Source organism: Heterodontus francisci, unplaced genomic scaffold (assembly GCF_036365525.1).
Source record: "Heterodontus francisci isolate sHetFra1 unplaced genomic scaffold, sHetFra1.hap1 HAP1_SCAFFOLD_991, whole genome shotgun sequence".
In the NCBI taxonomy this organism is placed as follows: Eukaryota; Metazoa; Chordata; class Chondrichthyes; order Heterodontiformes; family Heterodontidae; genus Heterodontus; species Heterodontus francisci.
Window position 1 is genome coordinate 202,685 of NW_027142214.1, and position 19,816 is coordinate 222,500.

At 50.4% G+C, this 19,816-nt stretch overlaps 1 protein-coding gene across 1 annotated transcript in view; it reads right to left on the reverse strand.

Moving 5' to 3' along the window:
- The window catches only part of LOC137366749 (integrin alpha-M-like), a gene marked incomplete at its 3' end in the record, with an annotated part of 213,818 nt that extends 195,128 nt beyond the window's left edge, over window positions 1–18,690 (reverse strand). Inside the window, exons 1-2 of the mRNA XM_068028404.1 lie at window positions 18,584–18,690; window positions 13,408–13,525 (exon numbers count right to left, since the gene is read on the reverse strand). Coding sequence (XP_067884505.1) covers window positions 13,408–13,525; window positions 18,584–18,641 — 176 coding nt within the window. The remainder of the gene's footprint in view (window positions 1–13,407; window positions 13,526–18,583) is intronic.
- Window positions 18,691–19,816: the final 1,126 nt, after the last annotated feature.

The window sequence follows — 19,816 nt, forward strand, 5'->3', positions numbered from 1 at the left end:
AGGGAGATATCTGTAGACTGACTGGTGTCTCACAGTACCCTCTCTATCAGGGTGCTATCTGTGCACTGACTGCTGTCTCTCAGTACCCTCACTCTCAGGGCGATATCTGTAGACTGACTGGTGTCTCTCAGTACCCTCTCTCTCAGTGAGATATCTGTACACTGACTGGTGTCTCTCAGTACCCTCACTCTCAGGGCGATATCTGTAGACTGACTGGTGTCTCTCCGTACCCTCTCTCTCAGTGAGATATCTGTACACTGACTGGTGTCTCTCAATCCCCTCTCTCTCCGGGAGAAATCTGTAAACTGACTGGTGTCTCTCAATCCCCTCTCTCTCCGGGAGAGATTTGTACACTGACTGGTGTCTCCCAGTACCCTCACTGTCAGGGCGATATCTGTAGACTGACTGGTGTCTCTCAGTACCCTACCTTTCAGGGTGATATCTGTACAGTGGCTGATGTCTCTCAGTCCCCTCTGTCTCAGGGTGATATCTGTACACTGACTGGTGTCTCTGAGTACCCTACCTTTCAGGGTGATATCTGTACAGTGGCTGATGTCTCTCAGTCCCCTCTGTCTCAGGGTGATATCTGTACACTGACTGGTGTCTCTCAGTCCCCTCTCTCTCTGGGTGATATCTGTGCACTGACTGGTGTCTCTCATTCCCTCTCTCTCACGGAGATATTTGTACACTGACTGGTGTCTCTCAGTCCCTCTCTCTCAGGGTGATATAGGTACACTGACTGGTGTCTCTCAGTCCCTTTCTCTCTCAGGGTGATATCTGCACACTGACTGGTGTCTCTCAGTACCCTCCCTCTCAGGGTGATATCTGTACACTGACTGGTCTCTCTCAGTCCCCTCTATCTCAGGGTGATATCTGTACACTGATTGGTGTCTCTCAGTCCCCTCTCTCTCAGGGAGATATCTGTACACGGACTGGTGTCTCTCAGTCCCCTCTCTCTCAGGGTGCTATCTGTACACAGACTGGTGTCTCTCAGTCCCCTCTCTCTCAGGGAGATATCTGTACACGGACTGGGGTCTCTCAGTCCCTTCTCTCTCAGGGAGATATCCGTACACTGACTGGTGTCTCTCAGTCCCTTCTCTCTCTGGGAGATATCTGTACACTGACTGGTGTCTCTCAGTCCCTTCTCTCTCAGGGAGATTTCTGTACACTGACTGGTGTCTCTCAGTCCCTTCTCTCTCAGGGTGATATCTCTACACTGACTGGTGTCTCTCAGTCCCTTCTCTCTCAGGGAGTTTTCTGTACACTGACTGGTGTCTCTAAGTCCCTTCTCTCTCAGGGAGATATCTGTACACTGACTGGTGTCTCTCAGTCCCTTCTTTCTCAGGGAGATATCTGATACCCGACTGGTGTCTCTCAGACCCCTCTCTCTCAGGGTGATATCTGTACACTGACTTGCGTCTCTCAGTCCTCTCTCTCTCAGGTTGATATCTGGACACTGACTGGTGTCTGTCACTCCCTCTCTCTCAGGGAGATATCTGTAGACTGACTGGTGTCTCTCAGTCGCTTCTCTCTCAGGGTGATATCTGTACACTGACTGGTGTCTCTCAGTCCCCTCTCTCTCAGGGAGATATCTGTACACTGACTGGTGTCTCTCAGTCCCCCTCTCTCAGGGAGTTATCTGTCCACTGACTGGTGTCTCTCAGGCCCCTATCTCTCAGGGTGCTATCTGTACACTGACTGGTGTCTCTCAGTCCCTTCTCTCTCAGGGTTATATCTGTACACTGACTGGTGTCTCTCAGTCCCCTCTCTCTCAGGGTGATATCTGTACACTGACTGGTGTCTCTCAGGCCCCTCTCTCACAGGGTGCTATCTGTACACTGACTGGTGTCTCTCAGTCCCTTCTCTCTCAGGGTGATATCTGTACACTGACTGGTGTCTCTCAATCCCCTCTGTCTCCGGGAGAGATTTGTACACTGACTGGTGTCTCTCGGTACCCTCACTCTCAGGGCGATATCTGTAGACTGACTGGTGTCTCTCAGCACCTTCTCTCTCAGGGTGCTATCTCTACACTGACTGGTGTCGCTCAGTACACTCACTGTCAGGGCGATATCTGTAGACTGACTGGTGTCTCTCAGTCCCCTCTCTCTGATGGAGATATCTGTACACTGACTGGTGTGTCTCAGTACCCTCTCTCTCAGGGTGATATCTGTACACTGACTGGTGTCTCTCAGTCCCTTTCTCTCTCAGGGAGATATCTGTAGACTGACTGGTGTCTCTCAGTACCCTCTCTCTCAGTGAGATATCTGTACACTGACTGGTGTCTCTCAGCACCCTCACTCTCAGGGCGATATCTGTAGACTGACTGGTGTCTCTCAGTACCCTCTCTCTCAGTGAGATATCTGTACACTGACTGGTGTCTCTCAGTCCCTCTCTCTCAGGGAGTTATCTGTACACTGACTGGTGTCTCTCAGGCCCCTCGCTCTCAGGTTGATATCTGGACACTGACTGGTGTCTGTCACTCCCTCTCTCTCGGGGTGATATCTGTACACTGACTGGTGTCTCTCAGTCCCTCTCTCTCAGGGAGTTATCTGTACACTGGCTTGCGTCTCTCAGTCCTCTCTCTCTCAGGTTGATATCTGGACACTGACTGGTGTCTGTCACTCCCTCTCTCTCGGGGTGATATCTGTACACTGACTGGTGTCTCTCAGCACCCTCACTCTCAGGGCGATATCTGTAGACTGACTGGTGTCTCTCAGTACCCTCTCTCTCAGTGAGATATCTGTACACTGACTGGTGTCTCTCAGTACCCTCACTCTCAGGGCGATATCTGTAGACTGACTGGTGTCTCTCAGTACCTTCCCTCTCAGGTTGATATCTGTACACTGACTGGTGTCTCTCAGTATCCTACCTCTCAGGGTGATATCTGTACAGTGGCTGGTGTCTCTCAGTCCCCTCTGTCTCAGGGTGATATCTGTACACTGACTGGTGTCTCTCAGTCCCCTCTCTCTCTGGGTGATATCTGAACACTGACTGTTGTCTCTCAGTCCCCTCTCTCTCAGGCAGATATCTGTACACTGACTGGTATCTCTCATTGCCTCTCTCTCACAGAGATTTCTGTACGCTGACTGGTGTCTCACAGTCCCCTCTATCTCAGGGTGATATCTGTACACTGACTGGTGTCTCTCAGTCCCTCTCTCTCAGGGAGATATCTGTACACTGACTGGTGTCTCTCATTCCCTCTCTCTCACGGAGATATTTGTACACTGACTGGTGTCTCTCACACCCCTCTCTCTCAGGCAGATATCTGTACACTGACTGGTATCTCTCATTCCCTCTCTTTCACGGAGATATCTGTACGCTGACTGGTGTCTCTCAGTCCCTCTCTCTCAGGGTGATATAGGTACACTGACTGGTGTCTCTCAGTCCCTTTCTCTCTCAGGGTGATATCTGTGCACTGACTGGTGTCTCTCAGTCCCTCTCTCTCTCAGGGTGATATCTGTACACTGACTGGTCTCTCTCAGCCCCTCTATCTCAGGGTGATATCTGTACACTGATTGGTGTCTCTCCATACCCTCACTGAACCGGCGATATCTGTAGACTGACTGGTGTCTCTCAGTACCCTCTCTCTCAGGGTGCTATCTGTACACAGACTGGTGTCTCTCAGTCCCTTCTCTCTCAGGGAGATATCTGGACACTGACTGGTGTCTCTCAGTCCCTCTCTCTCAGGGAGATATCTGTACACTGACTGGTGTCTCTCAGTCCCTTCTCTCTCTGGGAGATATCTGTACACTGACTGGTGTCTCTCAGTCCCTTCTCTCTCTGGGAGATATCTGTACACTGACTGGTGTCTCTCAGTCCCTTCTCTCTCTGGGAGATATCTGTACACTGACTGGTGTCTCTCAGTCCCTTCTCTCTCAGGGAGATTTCTGTGCACTGACTGGTGTCTCTCAGTCCCTTCTCTCTCAGGGTGATATCTCCACACTGACTGGTGTCTCTCAGTCCCTTCTCTCTCAGGGAGATATCTGTACACTGACTGGTGTCTCTCAGTCCCTTCTCTCTCAGGGAGATATCTGTACACTGACTGGTGTCTCTCAGTCCCTTCTTTCTCAGGGAGATATCTGATACCCGACTGGTGTCTCTCAGACCCCTCTCTCTCAGGGTGATATCTGTACACTGGCTTGCGTCTCTCAGTCCTCTCTCTCTCAGGTTGATATCTGGACACTGACTGGTGTCTGTCACTCCCTCTCTCTCGGGGTGATATCTGTACACTGACTGGTGTCTCTCAGTCGCTTCTCTCTCAGGGTGATATCTGTACACTGACTGGTGTCTCTCAGTCCCCTCTCTCTCAGGGAGATATCTGTACACTGACTGGTGTCTCTCAGGCCCCTCGCTCTAAGGTTGATATCTGGACACTGACTGGTGTCTGTCACTCCCTCTCTCTCGGGGTGATATCTGTACACTGACTGGTGTCTCTCAGTCCCTCTCTCTCAGGGAGTTATCTGTACACTGGCTTGCGTCTCTCAGTCCTCTCTCTCTCAGGTTGATATCTGGACACTGACTGGTGTCTGTCACTCCCTCTCTCTCGGGGTGCTATCTGTACACTGACTGGTGTCTCTCAGTCCCTTCTCTCTCAGGGTTATATCTGTACACTGACTGGTGTCTCTCAGTCCCCTCTCTCTCAGGGTGCTATCTGTACACTGACTGGTGTCTCTCAGTCCCTTCTCTCTCAGGGTGATATCTGTACACTGACTGGTGTCTCTCAGTCCCCTCTCTCTCAGTGAGATATCTGTACACTGACTAGAGTCTCTCAATCCCCTCTTTCTCCGGGAGTGATCTGTAAACTGACTGGTGTCTCTCAATCCCCTCTCTCTCCGGGAGAGATTTGTACACTGACTGGTGTCTCTCGGTACCCTCACTCTCAGGGCGATATCTGTAGACTGACTGGTGTCTCTCAGTACCTTCTCTCTCAGGGAGATATCTGTAGACTGACTGGTGTCTCTCAGTCCCCTCTCTCTGATGGAGATATCTGTACACTGACTGGTGTGTCTCAGTACCCTCTCTCTCAGGGTGATATCTGTACACTGACTGGTGTCTCTCAGTCCCTTTCTCTCTCAGGGAGATATCTGTAGACTGACTGGTGTCTCACAGTACCCTCTCTATCAGGGTGCTATCTGTGCACTGACTGGTGTCTCTCAGTACCCTCACTCTCAGGGCGATATCTGTAGACTGACTGGTGTCTCTCAGTACCCTCTCTCTCAGTGAGATATCTGTCCACTGACTGGTGTCTCTCAGTACCCTCACTCTCAGGGCGATATCTGCAGACTGACTGGTGTCTCTTAGTACCCTCTCTCTCCGGGAGAGATCTGTAAACTGACTGGTGTCTCTCAATCCCCTCTCTCTCCGGGAGAGATTTGTACACTGACTGGTGTCTCCCAGTACCCTCGCTGTCAGGGCGATATCTGTACACTGACTGGTGTCTCTCAGTACCTTCCCTCTCAGGTTGATATCTGTACACTGACTGGTGTCTCCCAGTACCCTACCTCTCAGGGTGATATCTGTACAGTGGCTGGTGTCTCTCAGTCCCCTCTGTCTCAGGGTGATATCTGTACACTGACTGGTGTCTCTCAGTCCCCTCTCTCTCTGGGTGATATCTGTGCACTGACAGCTGTCTCTCAAACCCTCTCTCTCAGGGAGATATCTGTACACTGACTGGTGTCTCTCAGTCCCCTCTCTCTCAGGCAGATATCTGTACACTGACTGGTATCTCTCATTCCCTCTCTTTCACGGAGATATCTGTACGCTGACTGGTGTCTCTCAGTCCCTCTCTCTCAGGGTGATATAGGTACACTGACTGGTGTCTCTCAGTACCCTCCCTCTCAGGGTGATATCTGTACACTGACTGGTGTCTCTCAGTCCCTTCTCTCTCAAGGAGATATCTGTACACTGACTGGTGTCTCTCAGTCCCTTCTCTCTCAGGGAGATATCTGTACACTGACTGGTGTCTCTCAGTCCCTTCTTTCTCAGGGAGATATCTGAACACCGACTTGCGTCTCTCAGTCCCCTTTCTCTCAGGTTGATATCTGTACACTGACTGGTGTCTGTCACTCCCTCTCTCTCATCGTGATATCTGTACACTGACTGGTGTCTCTCAATCCCCTTTCTCTCAGTGAGATATCTGTACACTGACTGGTGTCTGTCACTCCCTCTCTCTCATCGTGATATCTGTACACTGACTGGTGTCTCTCAGTACCCTCTCTCTCAGGCAGATATCTGTACACTGACTGGTGTCTCTCAGTCCCCTCTATCTCAGGGTGATATCTGAACACTGACTGGTGTCTCTCAGTCCCTCTCTCTCAGGGAGATATCTGTACACTGACTGGTGTCTCTCAGTCCCTTCTCTCTCAGGGAGATAACTGTACACTGACTGGTGTCTCTCAGTCCCTTCTCTCTCAGGGAGATATCTGTACACTTACTGGAGTCTCTCCGTCCCTTCACTCTCAGGGAGATATCTGTACACTGACTGTTGTCTCTCAGTCCCTTCTCTCTCTGGGAGATATCTGTACACTGACTGGTGTCTCTCAGTCCCTCTCTCTCAGGGAGATATCTGTACACTGACTGGTGTCTCTCAGTCCCTTCTCTCTCAGGGAGATAACTGTACACTGACTGGTGTCTCTCAGTCCCTTCTCTCTCAGGGAGATATCTGTACACTTACTGGAGTCTCTCCGTCCCTTCACTCTCAGGGAGATATCTGTACACTGACTGTTGTCTCTCAGTCCCTTCTCTCTCTGGGAGATATCTGTGCACTGACTGGTGTCTCTCAGTACCCTCTCTCTCAGGCAGATATCTGTACACTGACTGGTGTCTCTCAGTCCCCTCTATCTCAGGGTGATATCTGTACACTGACTGGTGTCTCTCAGTCCCTCTCTCTCAGGGAGATATCTGTACACTGAATGGTGTCTCTCAGTCCCTTCTCTCTCAGGGAGATAACTGTACACTGACTGGTGTCTCTCAGTCCCTTCTCTCTCAGGGAGATATCTGTACACTTACTGGAGTCTCTCCATCGCTTCACTCTCAGGGAGATATCTGTACACTGACTGTTGTCTCTCAGTCCCTTCTCTCTCTGGGAGATATCTGTACACTGACTGTTGTCTCTCAGTCCCTTCTCTCTCTGGGAGATATCTGTACACTGACTGGTGTCTCTCAGTCCCTTCTCTCTCAGGGAGGTTTCTGTACACTGACTGGTGTCTCTCAGTCCCTTCTCTCTCAGGGTGATATCTCTACACTGACTGGTGTCTCTCAGTCCCTTCTCTCTCAGGGTGATATCTGTACACTGACTGGTGTCTCTCAGTCCCTTCTCTCTCAGGGTGATATCTGTACACTGACTGGTGTCTCTCAGTCCCTTCTCTCTCAGGGAGATTTCTGTACACTGTGGTGTCTCTCAGTCCCTTCTCTCTCAGGGTGATATCTCTACACTGACTGGTGTCTCTCAGTCCCTTCTCTCTCAGGGAGATATCTGTACACTGACTGGTGTCTCTCAGTCCCTTCTCTCTCAGGGAGTTTTCTGTACACTGACTGGTGTCTCTAAGTCCCTTCTCTCTCAGGGAGATATCTGTACACTGACTGGTGTCTCTCAGACCCCTCTCTCTCAGGGTGATATCTGTACACTGACTTGCGTCTCTCAGTCCTCTCTCTCTCAGGTTGATATCTGTACACTGACTGGTGTCTGTCACTCCTTCTCTCTCAGGGTGATATCTGTACACTGACTGGTGTCTCTCAGTCCCCTCTCTCTCAGGGAGATATCTGTACACTGACTGGTGTCTCTCAGTCGCTTCTCTCTCTGGGTGATATCTGTACACTGACTGGTGTATCTCAGTCCCTCTCTCTCCGGGAGTTATCTGTCCACTGACTGGTGTCTCTCAGTCCCCTCTCTCTCAGGGAGATATCTGTACACTGACTGGTGTCTCTCAGTCCCTTCTCTCTCAGGGTGATATCTGTACACTGACTGGTGTATCTCAGTCCCTCTCTCTCAGGGAGTTATCTGTACACTGACTGGTGTCTCTCAGGCCCCTATCTCTCAGGGTGCTATCTGTACACTGACTGGTGTCTCTCAGTCCCCTCTCTCTCAGGGTGATATCTGTACACTGACTGGTGTCTCTCAGGCCCCTCTCTCTCAGGGGGATATCTGTACACTGACTGGTGTCTCTCAGTCCCTTCTCTCTCAGGGTGATATCTGTACACTGACTGTTGTCTCTCAGTCCCCTCTCTCTCAGGGTGATATCTGTACATTGACTGGAGTCTCTCAATCCCCTCTCTCTCAGTGAGATATCTGTACACTGACTAGTGTCTCTCAATCCCCTCTCTCTCCGGGAGTGATCTGTAAACTGACTGGTGTCTGTCAATCCCCTCTCTCTCCGGGAGAGATTTGTACACTGACTGGTGTCTCTCGGTACCCTCACTCTCAGGGCGATATCTGTAGACTGACTGGTGTCTCTCAGTACCCTCTCTCTCAGGGAGATATCTGTACACTGACTGGTGTCTCTCAGTACCCTCTCTCTCAGGGTGATATCTGTACATTGACTGGTGTCTCTCAATCCCCTCTTTCTCAGGGAGATATCTGTACACTGACTGGTGTCTCTCAGTCCCCTCTCTCTCAGGGTGATATCTGTACACTGACTGGTGTCTCTCAGACCCCTCTCTCTCAGGGTGATATCTGTACACTGACTGTTGTCTCTCAGTCCCCTCTCTCTCAGGGAGATATCTGTACACTGACTGGTGTCTCTCAGTCCCCTCTCTCTCAGGGTGATATCTGTACACTGACTGGTGTCTCTCAGACCCCTCACTCTCAGGGTGATATCTGTACACTGACTGGTGTCTCTCAATCCCCTCTCTCTCAGGGTGATATCTGTACACTGACTGGTGTCTCTCAGTCCTCTCTCTCAGGGAGATATCGGTACACTGACTGGTGTCTCTCAGTCCCTCTCTCAGGGAGATATCTGTACACTGACTGGTGTCTCTCAGTCCCCTCTCTCTCAGGGTGATATCTGTACACTGACTGGTGTCTCTCAGTCCCCTCTCTCTCAGGGTGATATCTGTACACTGACTGGTGTCTCTCAGTCCCCTCTCTCTCAGGGTGATATCTGTACACTGACTGTTGTCTCTCAGTCCCTCTCTCTCTCAGGGTGATATCTGTACACTGACTGGTTTCTCTCAGTCCCCTTTCTCTCAGGGTGATATCTGTACACTGACTGGTGTCTCTCAGTCCCCTCTCTCTCAGGGAGATATCTGTACACTGACTGGTGTCTCTCAGTCCCCCCTCTCTCTCAGGGTGATATCTTTACACTGACTGGTGTCTCTCAGTCCCCTCTCTCTCAGGGTGATATCTGTACACTGACTGGTGTCTCTCAGTCCCTCTCTCAGGGTGATATCTGTACACTGACTGGTGTCTCTCAGTCCCTCTCTCTGGGTGATATCTGTTCACTGACTGGTGTCTCTCAGTCCCCCCTCTCTCTCAGCGTGATATCTTTACACTGACTGGTGTCTCTCAGTCCCCTCTCTCTCAGGGTGATATCTGTACACTGACTGGTGTCTCTCAGTCCTCTCTCTCTCAGGGTGATATCTGTACACTGACTGGTGTCTCTCAGTCCCTCTCTCTCAGGGAGATATCTGTACACTGACTGGTGTCTCTCAGTCCCCCCTCTCTCTCAGGGTGATATCTTTACACTGACTGGTGTCTCTCAGTCCCCTCTCTCTCAGGGTGATATCTGTACACTGACTGGTGTCTCTCAGTCCTCTCTCTCTCAGGGTGATATCTGTACACTGACTGGTGTCTCTCAGTTCCTTCTCTCTCAGGGTGATATCTGTACACTGACTGGTGTCTCTCAGTCCCCTCTCTCTCAGGGTGATATCTGTACATTGACTGGAGTCTCTCAATCCCCTCTCTCTCCGGGAGTGATCTGTAAACTGACTGGTGTCTCTCAATCCCCTCTCTCTCCGGGAGAGATTTGTACACTGACTGGTGTCTCTCGGTACCCTCACTCTCAGGTCGATATCTGTAGACTGACTGGTGTCTCTCAGTACCCTCTCTCTCAGGGTGCTGTCTGTACACTGACTGGTGTCGCTCAGTACCCTCACTGTCAGGGCGATATCTGTAGACTGACTGGTGTCTCTCAGTCCCCTCTCTCTGAGGGAGATATCTGTACACTGACTGGTGTCTCTCAGTCCCCTCTTTCTTAGGGAGATATCTGTACACTGACTGGTGTCTCTCAGTCCCCTCTCTCTCAGGGTGATATCTGTACACTGACTGGTGTCTCTCAGACCCCTCTCTCTCAGGGTGATATCTGTACACTGACTGTTGTCTCTCAGTCCCCTCTCTCTCAGGGAGATATCTGTACACTGACTGGTGTCTCTCAGTCCCCTCTCTCTCAGGGTGATATCTGTACACTGACTGGTGTCTCTCAATCCCCTCTCTCTCAGGGTAATATCTGTACACTGACTGGTGTCTCTCAGTCCTCTCTCTCAGCGAGATATCGGTACACTGACTGGTGTCTCTCAGTCCCTCTCTCAGGGAGATATCTGTACACTGACTGGTGTCTCTCAGTCCTCTCTCTCAGCGAGATATCGGTACACTGACTGGTGTCTCTCAGTCCCTCTCTCAGGGAGATATCTGTACACTGACTGGTGTCTCTCAGTCCCCTCTCTCTCAGGGAGATATCTGTACACTGACTGGTGTCTCTCAGTCCCCTCTCTCTCAGGGAGATATCTGTACACTGACTGGTGTCTCTCAGTCCCCTCTCTCTCAGGGTGATATCTGTACACTGAATGGTGTCTCTCAGTCCTCTCTCTCTCAGGGTGATATCTGTACACTGACTGGTGTCTCTCAGTCCCTTCTCTCTCAGGGTGATATCTGTACACTGACTGGTGTCTCTCAGTCCCTTCTCTCTCAGGGTGATATCTGTACACTGACTGGTGTCTCTCAGTCCCCTCTCTCTCAGGGTGATATCTGTACATTGACTGGAGTCTCTCAATCCCCTCTCTCTCCGGGAGTGATCTGTAAACTGACTGGTGTCTCTCAATCCCCTCTCTCTCCGGGAGAGATTTGTACACTGACTGGTGTCTCTCGGTACCCTCACTCTCAGGGCGATATCTGTAGACTGACTGGTGTCTCTCAGTACCCTCTCTCTCAGGGTGCTGTCTGTACACTGACTGGTGTCGCTCAGTACCCTCACTGTCAGGGCGATATCTGTAGACTGACTGGTGTCTCTCAGTCCCCTCTCTCTGAGGGAGATATCTGTACACTGACTGGTGTCTCTCAGTCCCCTCTTTCTTAGGGAGATATCTGTACACTGACTGGTGTCTCTCAGTCCCCTCCCTCTCAGGGTGATATCTGTACACTGACTGGTGTCTCTCAGACCCCTCTCTCTCAGGGTGATATCTGTACACTGACTGTTGTCTCTCAGTCCCCTCTCTCTCAGGGAGATATCTGTGCACTGACTGGTGTCTCTCAGTCCCCTCTCTCTCAGGGTGATATCTGTACACTGACTGGTGTCTCTCAGTCCCCTCTCTCTCAGGGTGATATCTGTACACTGACTGGTGTCTCTCAATCCCACTCTCTCAGGGTGATATCTGTACACTGACTGGTGACTCTCAGTCCCCTCTCTCTCAGGGTGATATCTGTACACTGACTGGTGTCTCTCAGTCCCCTCTCTCTCAGGGTGATATCTGTGCACTGACTGGTGTCTCTCAGTCCCTCTCTCAGGGAGATATCTGTACACTGACTGGTGTCTCTCAGTCCCCTCTCTCTCAGGGAGATATCTGTACACTGACTGGTGTCTCTCAGTACCCTCTCTCTCAGCGTGATATCTGTACATTGACTGGTGTCTCAGTCCCCTCTTTCTCAGGGAGATATCTGTACACTGACTGGTGTCTCTCAGTCCCCTCTCTCTAAGGGTGATATCTGTACACTGACTGGTGTCTCTCAGATCCCTCTCTCTCAGGGTGATATCTGTACACTGACTGTTGTCTCTCAGTCCCCTCTCTCTCAGGGAGATATCTGTACACTGACTGGTGTCTCTCAGTCTCCTCTCTCTCAGGGTGATATCTGTACACTGACTGGTGTCTCTCAGACCCCTCTCTCTCAGGGTGATATCTGTACACTGACTGGTGTCTCTCAGTCCTCTCTCTCAGGGAGATATCGGTACACTGACTGGTGTCTCTCAGTCCCTCTCTCAGGGAGATATCTGTACACTGACTGGTGTCTCTCAGTCCCCTCTCTCTCAGGGAGATATCTGTACACTGACTGGTGTCTCTCAGTCCCCTCTCTCTCAGGGTGATATCTGTACACTGACTGGTGTCTCTCAGTCCCTCTCTCTCTCAGGGTGATATCTGTACACTGACTTGTGTCTCTCAGTCCCCTCTCTCTCAGGGTGATCTCTGTACACTGACTGGTGTCTCTCAGTCCTCTCTCTCTCAGGGTGATATCTGTACACTGACTGGTGTCTCTCAGTCCCTTCTCTCTCAGGGTGATATCTGTACACTGACTGTTGTCTCTCAGTCCCCTCTCTCTCAGGGTGATATCTGTACATTGACTGGAGTCTCTCAATCCCCTCTTTCTCAGTGAGATATCTGTACACTGACTAGTGTCTCTCAATCCCCTCTCTCTCCGGGAGTGATCTGTAAACTGACTGGTGTCTCTCAATCCCCTCTCTCTCCGGGAGAGATTTGTACACTGACTGGTGTCTCTCAGTCCCCTCTCTCTCAGGGTGATATCTGTACACTGACTGGTGTCTCTCAGTCCCTCTCTCAGGGTGATATCTGTACACTGACTGGTGTCTCTCAGTCCCTCTCTCTGGGTGATATCTGTACACTGACTGGTGTCTCTCAATCCCCCCTCTCTCTCAGGGTGATATCTTTACACTGACTGGTGTCTCTCAGTCCCCTCTCTCTCAGGGTGATATCTGTACACTGACTGGTGTCTCTCAGTCCTCTCTCTCTCAGGGTGATATCTGTACACTGACTGGTGTCTCTCAGTCTCCTCTCTCTCCGGGAGATATCTGTACACTGACTGGTGTCTCTCAGTCCCCTCTCTCTCAGGGAGATATCTGTACACGGACTGGTGTCTCTCAGTCCATCTCTCTCTCTGGGTGATATCTGTACACTGACTGGTGTCTCTCAGTCCCCTCTCTCTCCGGGAGATATCTGTACACTGACTGGTGTCTCTCAGTCCCCTCTCTCTCAGGGTGATATCTGTACATTGACTGGTGTCTCTCAGTCCCCTCTCTCTCAGGGAGATATCTGTACACTGACTGGTGTCTCTCAGTCCCCTCTCTCTCAGGGAGATATCTGTACACTGACTGGTGTCTCTCAGTCCCCTTTCTCTCAGGGAGATATCTGTACACTGACTGCTGTCTCTGGGTGATTTCTCTCAAATCCCCTCTCCTTCTGACTCACCACTTCTTCTTGCCGCTCTCAATTTGAGCCACCCTTTGTCCAAAGTACGAATCTCGGCTCCTGTTGAAGGTCGTTCCTTGTTCTGTTTCGATATTGAAATTCTCTGAGGGTGCGATTTCTTGACGGGGCAGAAGGTCAGAGGGCAGTCATCAGTTCATCAGACGGAGGGGGGGGGGTGCAAGTGATTCCCGCATTTGACAAGCGCACGTCCCCCGCGTCAAAGTCTCCATGTTGCAGTCAAGCTTCCCAACGCACAACAGCAGGCCAGGAAATTCAACCCTGAGTCACATGTGGTTTTATTCGGGACAGGCGATCAATACATTGGTCGGAGGGTTTAGCTTTTGAGGGGAGTCTTAAAGCAGCAGAGACAGGGGGAGAGAGAGAGTCAGAGATAAGGCTGAGAGCTCCACTGACGTGAATTCAGAATGGTGTGTTGCCTCCCTGGTGCCAGGGTCAGGGATGTCACTGAGCGGCTGCAGATCATCCTGAAGGGGGACGGGGAAGAGCCAGCAGTCGTGGTCCACATCGGAACCAACGACCCAGGTGGAAAGAGGGATGTGGTCCTGCAGTCAGAATTTAGGGAGCACGGTCCGGAATTAACAAGCAGGACCTCAAACGTCGTCAACTCCGGATTCCTCCCAGTGTCTAGAAATCGCAGGGTAAGACAGATGGAAAGATGGTGCAGGAGGGAGGGCTTCGGATTCCTGGGACATTGGGACCGGCTCTGGTGGGGGGGGGGGGGGAGATGGGACCTGTGCAGGCCGGACGGGTCGCCCCTGAACCGATCCTGGACTGAGTTCCTTGCGGGACGTTTTGCTCGTGCCGTTGGGGAGGGTTTAAACTGGTTTGGCAGGGGGGATGGGGACCTGAGGGGAGACTCAGTTGGGTCAAAATTCAGAAGTGAAAATGGAAGGTGGCAAATTAATGGATGAGTCGGGAAGACAGAGGAAACGAAGGCTGGAAAAGTGAAAAGAGTTTGGCAGTGCTCAAGGGGATTGATTTCAATGCGAGGAGTATCCCTTTTGAAGCAGTTGGGCCGAGGGCACAGATAGACATGTGGGAGTATGATATCATAGCTGTAACAGAAACATGGCTCAAGGAGGGACAGGAACGGCAGCTCAACATTCCTGGAAACTGGGTTTTCAGATGCAGTAGGGAGGGGGATAAGAAAGGAGGGGGAGTGGCAATTTTGGTCAAGGAAACTATTACAGATGTGAGGAGGGATGATCTGTTGGAAGGTTCATCAAATGAGGCCAAATGGATTGAGCTTAGGAACAAAAAAGGGGCAATCACACTGCTGGCAGTGTACTATAGACCCCCCAAACAGTCAGAGGGAGATAGAAGAGCAGATATGTCGGCAAATCTCTGAGAAGTGTAAGAACAATGGGGCAGTAATAGCAGGGGATTTTAACTACCCCGTTATTAACTGGGATAGCCTTCGTGTGAAAGGAATTGAGGGAGCAGAATTCTTGAGGTGCACTCAGGAGAACTTTTTTTTGCCCAGTATGTCGCAAGCCCAACAAGAGACAGACTAGTTTTCGACTTCGTTTTCGGAAATGAAGATGGGCAGGTGGAAGGGGTGGGAGTGCGGGGAATTTTGGAAGTAGTGATCATAATTCAGTCAGTTTTAACATAATTATGGAAAAGGACAGGGATAGAACATGCGTTAGAGTTCTCAATTGGGGCAAAGCCAATTTTACTAAACTGAGGAGTGATTTAGCAAAAGTGGACTGGGAACAGCTACTTGGAGGTAAATCAGTGTCAGAACAGTGGGAGGCATTCAAAGGGGAGATTCAAGGGGTTCAGAGTAAACATGTTCCCACAAAGAAAAAGGGTGAGACGGCCAAATCTAGAGCCCCATGGATGTCGAGGAGCCTGCAGGGTAAGATAAGGCAGAAAAGGAAAGCTTATGTCCGACACTGAGATCTCAATACTACAGAAAGCCGAGAGGAGTATAGAAAGTGGAGGGGTGAAATCAAAAAGGAAATTAGGAAAGCAAAGAGAGGGCATGAAAGAATATTGGCAAGCAAAACCAAAGTGAACCCAAAGATATTTTATCAATACATTAAGAGTAAGAGGAAAACTAAGGAGAGAGTTGGGCCCATAAAAGACCAAAAAGGTAACTTATGTGTAGGAATGGAAGATATTGGTCTGGTTATCAATGAATACTTTGTGTTTGTCTTCAGGAAAGAGGGGGACGATGCAGATATTGTAGTTAAGGAGGAAAAGTGTGAAGTATTGGATGTGATAAACATAGGGAGAGAGGAAGTATTAATGGGATTAGCATCCTTGAAAGTTGATAAACCACCAGGGTCAGATGAAATGTATCCTAGGCTGTGAAAAGAAGCAAGAGAGGAAATAGCAGAGGGTCTGACCATCATTTTCCAGTCCTCACTGTATACAGGTGTGGTGCCGGAGGATTGGAGAACTGCTAACATTGTACCTCTGTTTAAAAAGGGAGCAAGGGACAGACTGAATAATTACAGGCCAGTCAGACTAACCTCAGTAGTAGGAAAATTATTGGAATCTATTCCGAGGGACAGGGATAAACTGTCACTTAGAAAGGCACAGGTTAATCAAGGATAGTCAGCATGGATTTGTTAAGGGAAGATCTTGTTTGAACAACTCGATCGAATTTTTTGAAGAAGTAACAAGGAAGATCGATGAGGGTAGTGCAGTCGATGTGATCTACATGGATTTTAGCAAGGCTTTTGACAAGGTTCCACATGGCAGACTGGTTAAAAAAGATAAAATCCCGTGGGATCCAGGGAAATGCAGCAAGGTGGATACAAAATTGACTCAGTGGCAGGAAACAAGGGGTAATTGTTGACGGGCGTTTTCGCGACAGGAGGGCTGTTTCCAGTGGTGTTCCACAGGGCTCAGTACTGGGTCCCCTGCTGTTTGTGATATATATTAACAATTTGGATGTAAATGGAGGGGGAGTGATCAAGAAGTTTGTGAATGACACAAAGATTGGCCGTGTGGTAGATAGCGAGGAGGATAAGCTGTAGGCTGCAGGAAGATATTGATGGTCTGGTCAGATGGGCAGAAAAGTGGCAAATGGAATTTGACCTGGAGAAATGTGAGGTGATGCATTTGGGGAGGTCAAACAAGGCAAAGGAATACATGATTAATGGGAGAATACGGAGAGGTGTAGAGGAAGTGAGGGACGTTGGAGTGAATGTCCACAGATCCCTGAAGGTAGCAGGACAGGTCGATAAGGTGGTTAAGAAGGAATCCTTTCCTTTATTAGCTGAGGTATAGAATATAAGAGCAGGGAGGTTATGCTGGAACTGTATAAATCATTGGTTAGGCCACTACTTGAGTACTGTGTGCAGTTCTGGTCACCTCATTACAGAAAGGATGTATTTGCACTAGAGAGGGTACAGAGGAGATTTACGAGGATGTTGCCAGGACTGGAAAAATGCAGCTATGAGGAAAGATTGGATAGGCTGGGGTTGTTCTCCTTAGAACAGAGAAGGCTGAGGGGAGATCTGATTGAAATGTACAACATTTTGAGGGGTCTGGATGGAGTGGAGGTGAAGGGTCTATTCACCTTAGCAGAGAGGTCAGTGACGAGGGGGCAGAGATTTAAAGTGATTGGTCGAAAAATTAGAGGGGAGATGGGGAAAACCTTTCACCTAGAGGGTGGTGATGGTCTGGAACTCACTGCCTGAAAGGGTAGTTGAGGCCGAGACCCTCAACTCATTCAAAAGGAGTCTGGATAGGCACCTCAAGTGCCGTAAACTGCAGGGCTACGGAGAACATTCTGGAAGGTGGGATTGGAATAGGGCGATCGTTTATCGGCCAGCACAGACACGATGGGCCGAGTGGCCTCTTTCTGTGCCGAATACATTCTGTGATTCTATTCTATCCCCAGGTTCGGCAGAAAACAGTCGTGGAAAAATTAAAACCAAATCTCCACTAGAAACTAGATTCAGCCAAGTGCAGAAAACGCACAAGGATGTGGAGATGGATCAGTCTACAGAGGTAAAGAGGCAGACCGAAACAGGGCTATGGGGAGAGAGCGGGACAGTGGGATTAGTTTGGGGATTGATACAGGGCTATGGGGAGAGAGCGGGGGCAGTGGGATTAGTTTGGGGATTGATACAGTGCTATGGGGAGAGAGCGGGGCAGTGGGATGAGTTTGGGGATTGATACAGGGATATGGGGAGAGAGCGGGGCAGTGGGATTAGTTTGGGGATTGATACAGGGCTATGGGGAGAGAGCGGGGCAGTGGGATTAATTTGGGGATTGATACAGGGATATGGGGAGCGTGTGGGGCAGTGGGATTAGTTTGAGGATTGATACAGGGATATGGGGAGAGAGCGGGGCAGTGGGATTAGTTTGGGGATTGATACAGGGCTATGGGGAGAGAGCAGGGCAGTGGGATGAGTTTGGGGATTGATACAGGGATATGGGGAGAGAGCGGGGCAGTGGGATTAGTTTGGGGATTGATACAGGGATATGGGGAGAGAGCGGGGCAGTGGGATTAATTTGGGGATTGATACAGGGATATGGGGAGAGAGCGGGGGCAGTGGGATGAGTTTGGGGATTGATACAGGGATATGGGGAGAGAGCGGGGCAGTGGGATTAGTTTGGGGATTGATACAGGGATATGGGGAGAGAGCGGGGCAGTGGGATTAGTTTGGGGATTGATACAGGGATATGGGGAGAGAGCGGGGCAGTGGGATTAGTTTGGGGATTGATACAGGGATATGGGGAGAGTGCGGGGCAGTGGGATTAGTTTGGGGATTGATACAGGGATATGGGGAGAGAGCGGGGGCAGTGGGATTCGTTTGGGGATTGATACAGGGATATGGGGAGAGAGCGGGGCAGTGGGATTAGTTTGGGGATTGATACAGGGATATGGGGAGAGTGCGGGGCAGTGGGATTAGTTTGGGGATTGATACAGGGATATGGGGAGAGAGCGGGGGCAGTGGGATTAGTTTGGGGATTGATACAGGGCGATGGGGAGGGAACAGTGAGAGTTTCGAGATGAGTCAGCGAATCTCTGTTCAGGCAATTCTCAGTCGCTTCCTCCCAACGAGCTTTTTCACTTTTCCCAGGCTGTCTGTATTCCCGCATGTTTCCCCTTGGCTTTCACCGAATGATTTGCATCCAGCCTATCTCACTGTGGCTCAACCCTGCTCTCCCCATTCCGGTTCTCACTTACCCCAGTACAGGCACAGGAGAAGAATCGGAAAACTCTTCATCAGGAGCTGAACTGCCATTGACAGAAAGAAATGCTGAACCGCAGGCAGTTCCCTTCAAACTGGCTTCCTTATACTCAAATGGTGAAATATTTATGATGTGGAGACACATCCTGAATTCTGAGTTTACACAATGTGCAATTTCCTCTCTCAGGGAGATAACTGTACACTGACTGGTGTCTCTCAGTCCCCTCTCTCTCAGGGTGATATCTGTACACTGACTGGTGTCTCTCAGTCCCCTCTCTCTCAGGGAGATATCTGTACACTGACTGGTGTCTCTCAGTCCCCTCTCTCTCAGGGAGATATCTGTACACTGACTGGTGTCTCTCAGTCCCTCTCTCTCAGGGTGATATCTGTACACTGACTGGTGTCTCTCTTTCCTCCCATTTAAAACCCGCCGAAAATTGTCTGGTCTGGGAGAGGAGTGCGTCAGGGATGCCCCATGTGAGGCCAATTATCTCTGGACTGTGCGAGGTTGCAGCCCCTCTTTGAGTATCTGAAGGGGACCTCCTCAAATTCTGGCTGCACTTCAGTCCCACGCTCCTGATCTTTGGGCACCCGGTGCGGAGGGGCTTGGGCCGGGAGGAGGACCTCCTTGTCGGTCTGCTCCTGGGCCTGGCCAAGGTGGCAATTCACAGGTCCAGGTTGCGGGCCGTCGGGGGAGTCCGTCCTCCCCGATTGCCTGCCCCTCTTCCGCGGTTACGTTCGCGCCCGGGTGTCCCTGGAGAAGGAGCATGCGGTGTCCGCCGGTACGCTTGAGGCCTTCCGCGACCGGTGGGCACCGCAGGGACTGGAGTGCATCGTCGACGCCGAGAATGGCATTTTAATTTGAGTTTTGTTTATTTCTGGTTTTGATAAAGTTATTTTTAAAAATATAAGTATGTTTATAAAGGGGGCCTGGGGTATAAAGGCCACCTCGGGAAAAGAAAGGGGTTGAAAAATAAAACGGGTTAGATACAGAGTAAAGCTCCCTCTACACTGTCCCCATCAAACACACCCAGGACAGGTACAGTACGGGGTTAGATACAGAGTAAAGCTCCCTCTACACTGTCCTCATCAAACACTCCCAGGACAGGTACAGTACGGGGGTTAGAAACAGAGTAAAGCTCCCTCTACACTGTCCCCATCAAACACTCCCAGGACAGGTACAGTACGGGGTTAGATACAGAGTAAAGCTCCCTCTACACTCTCCCCCA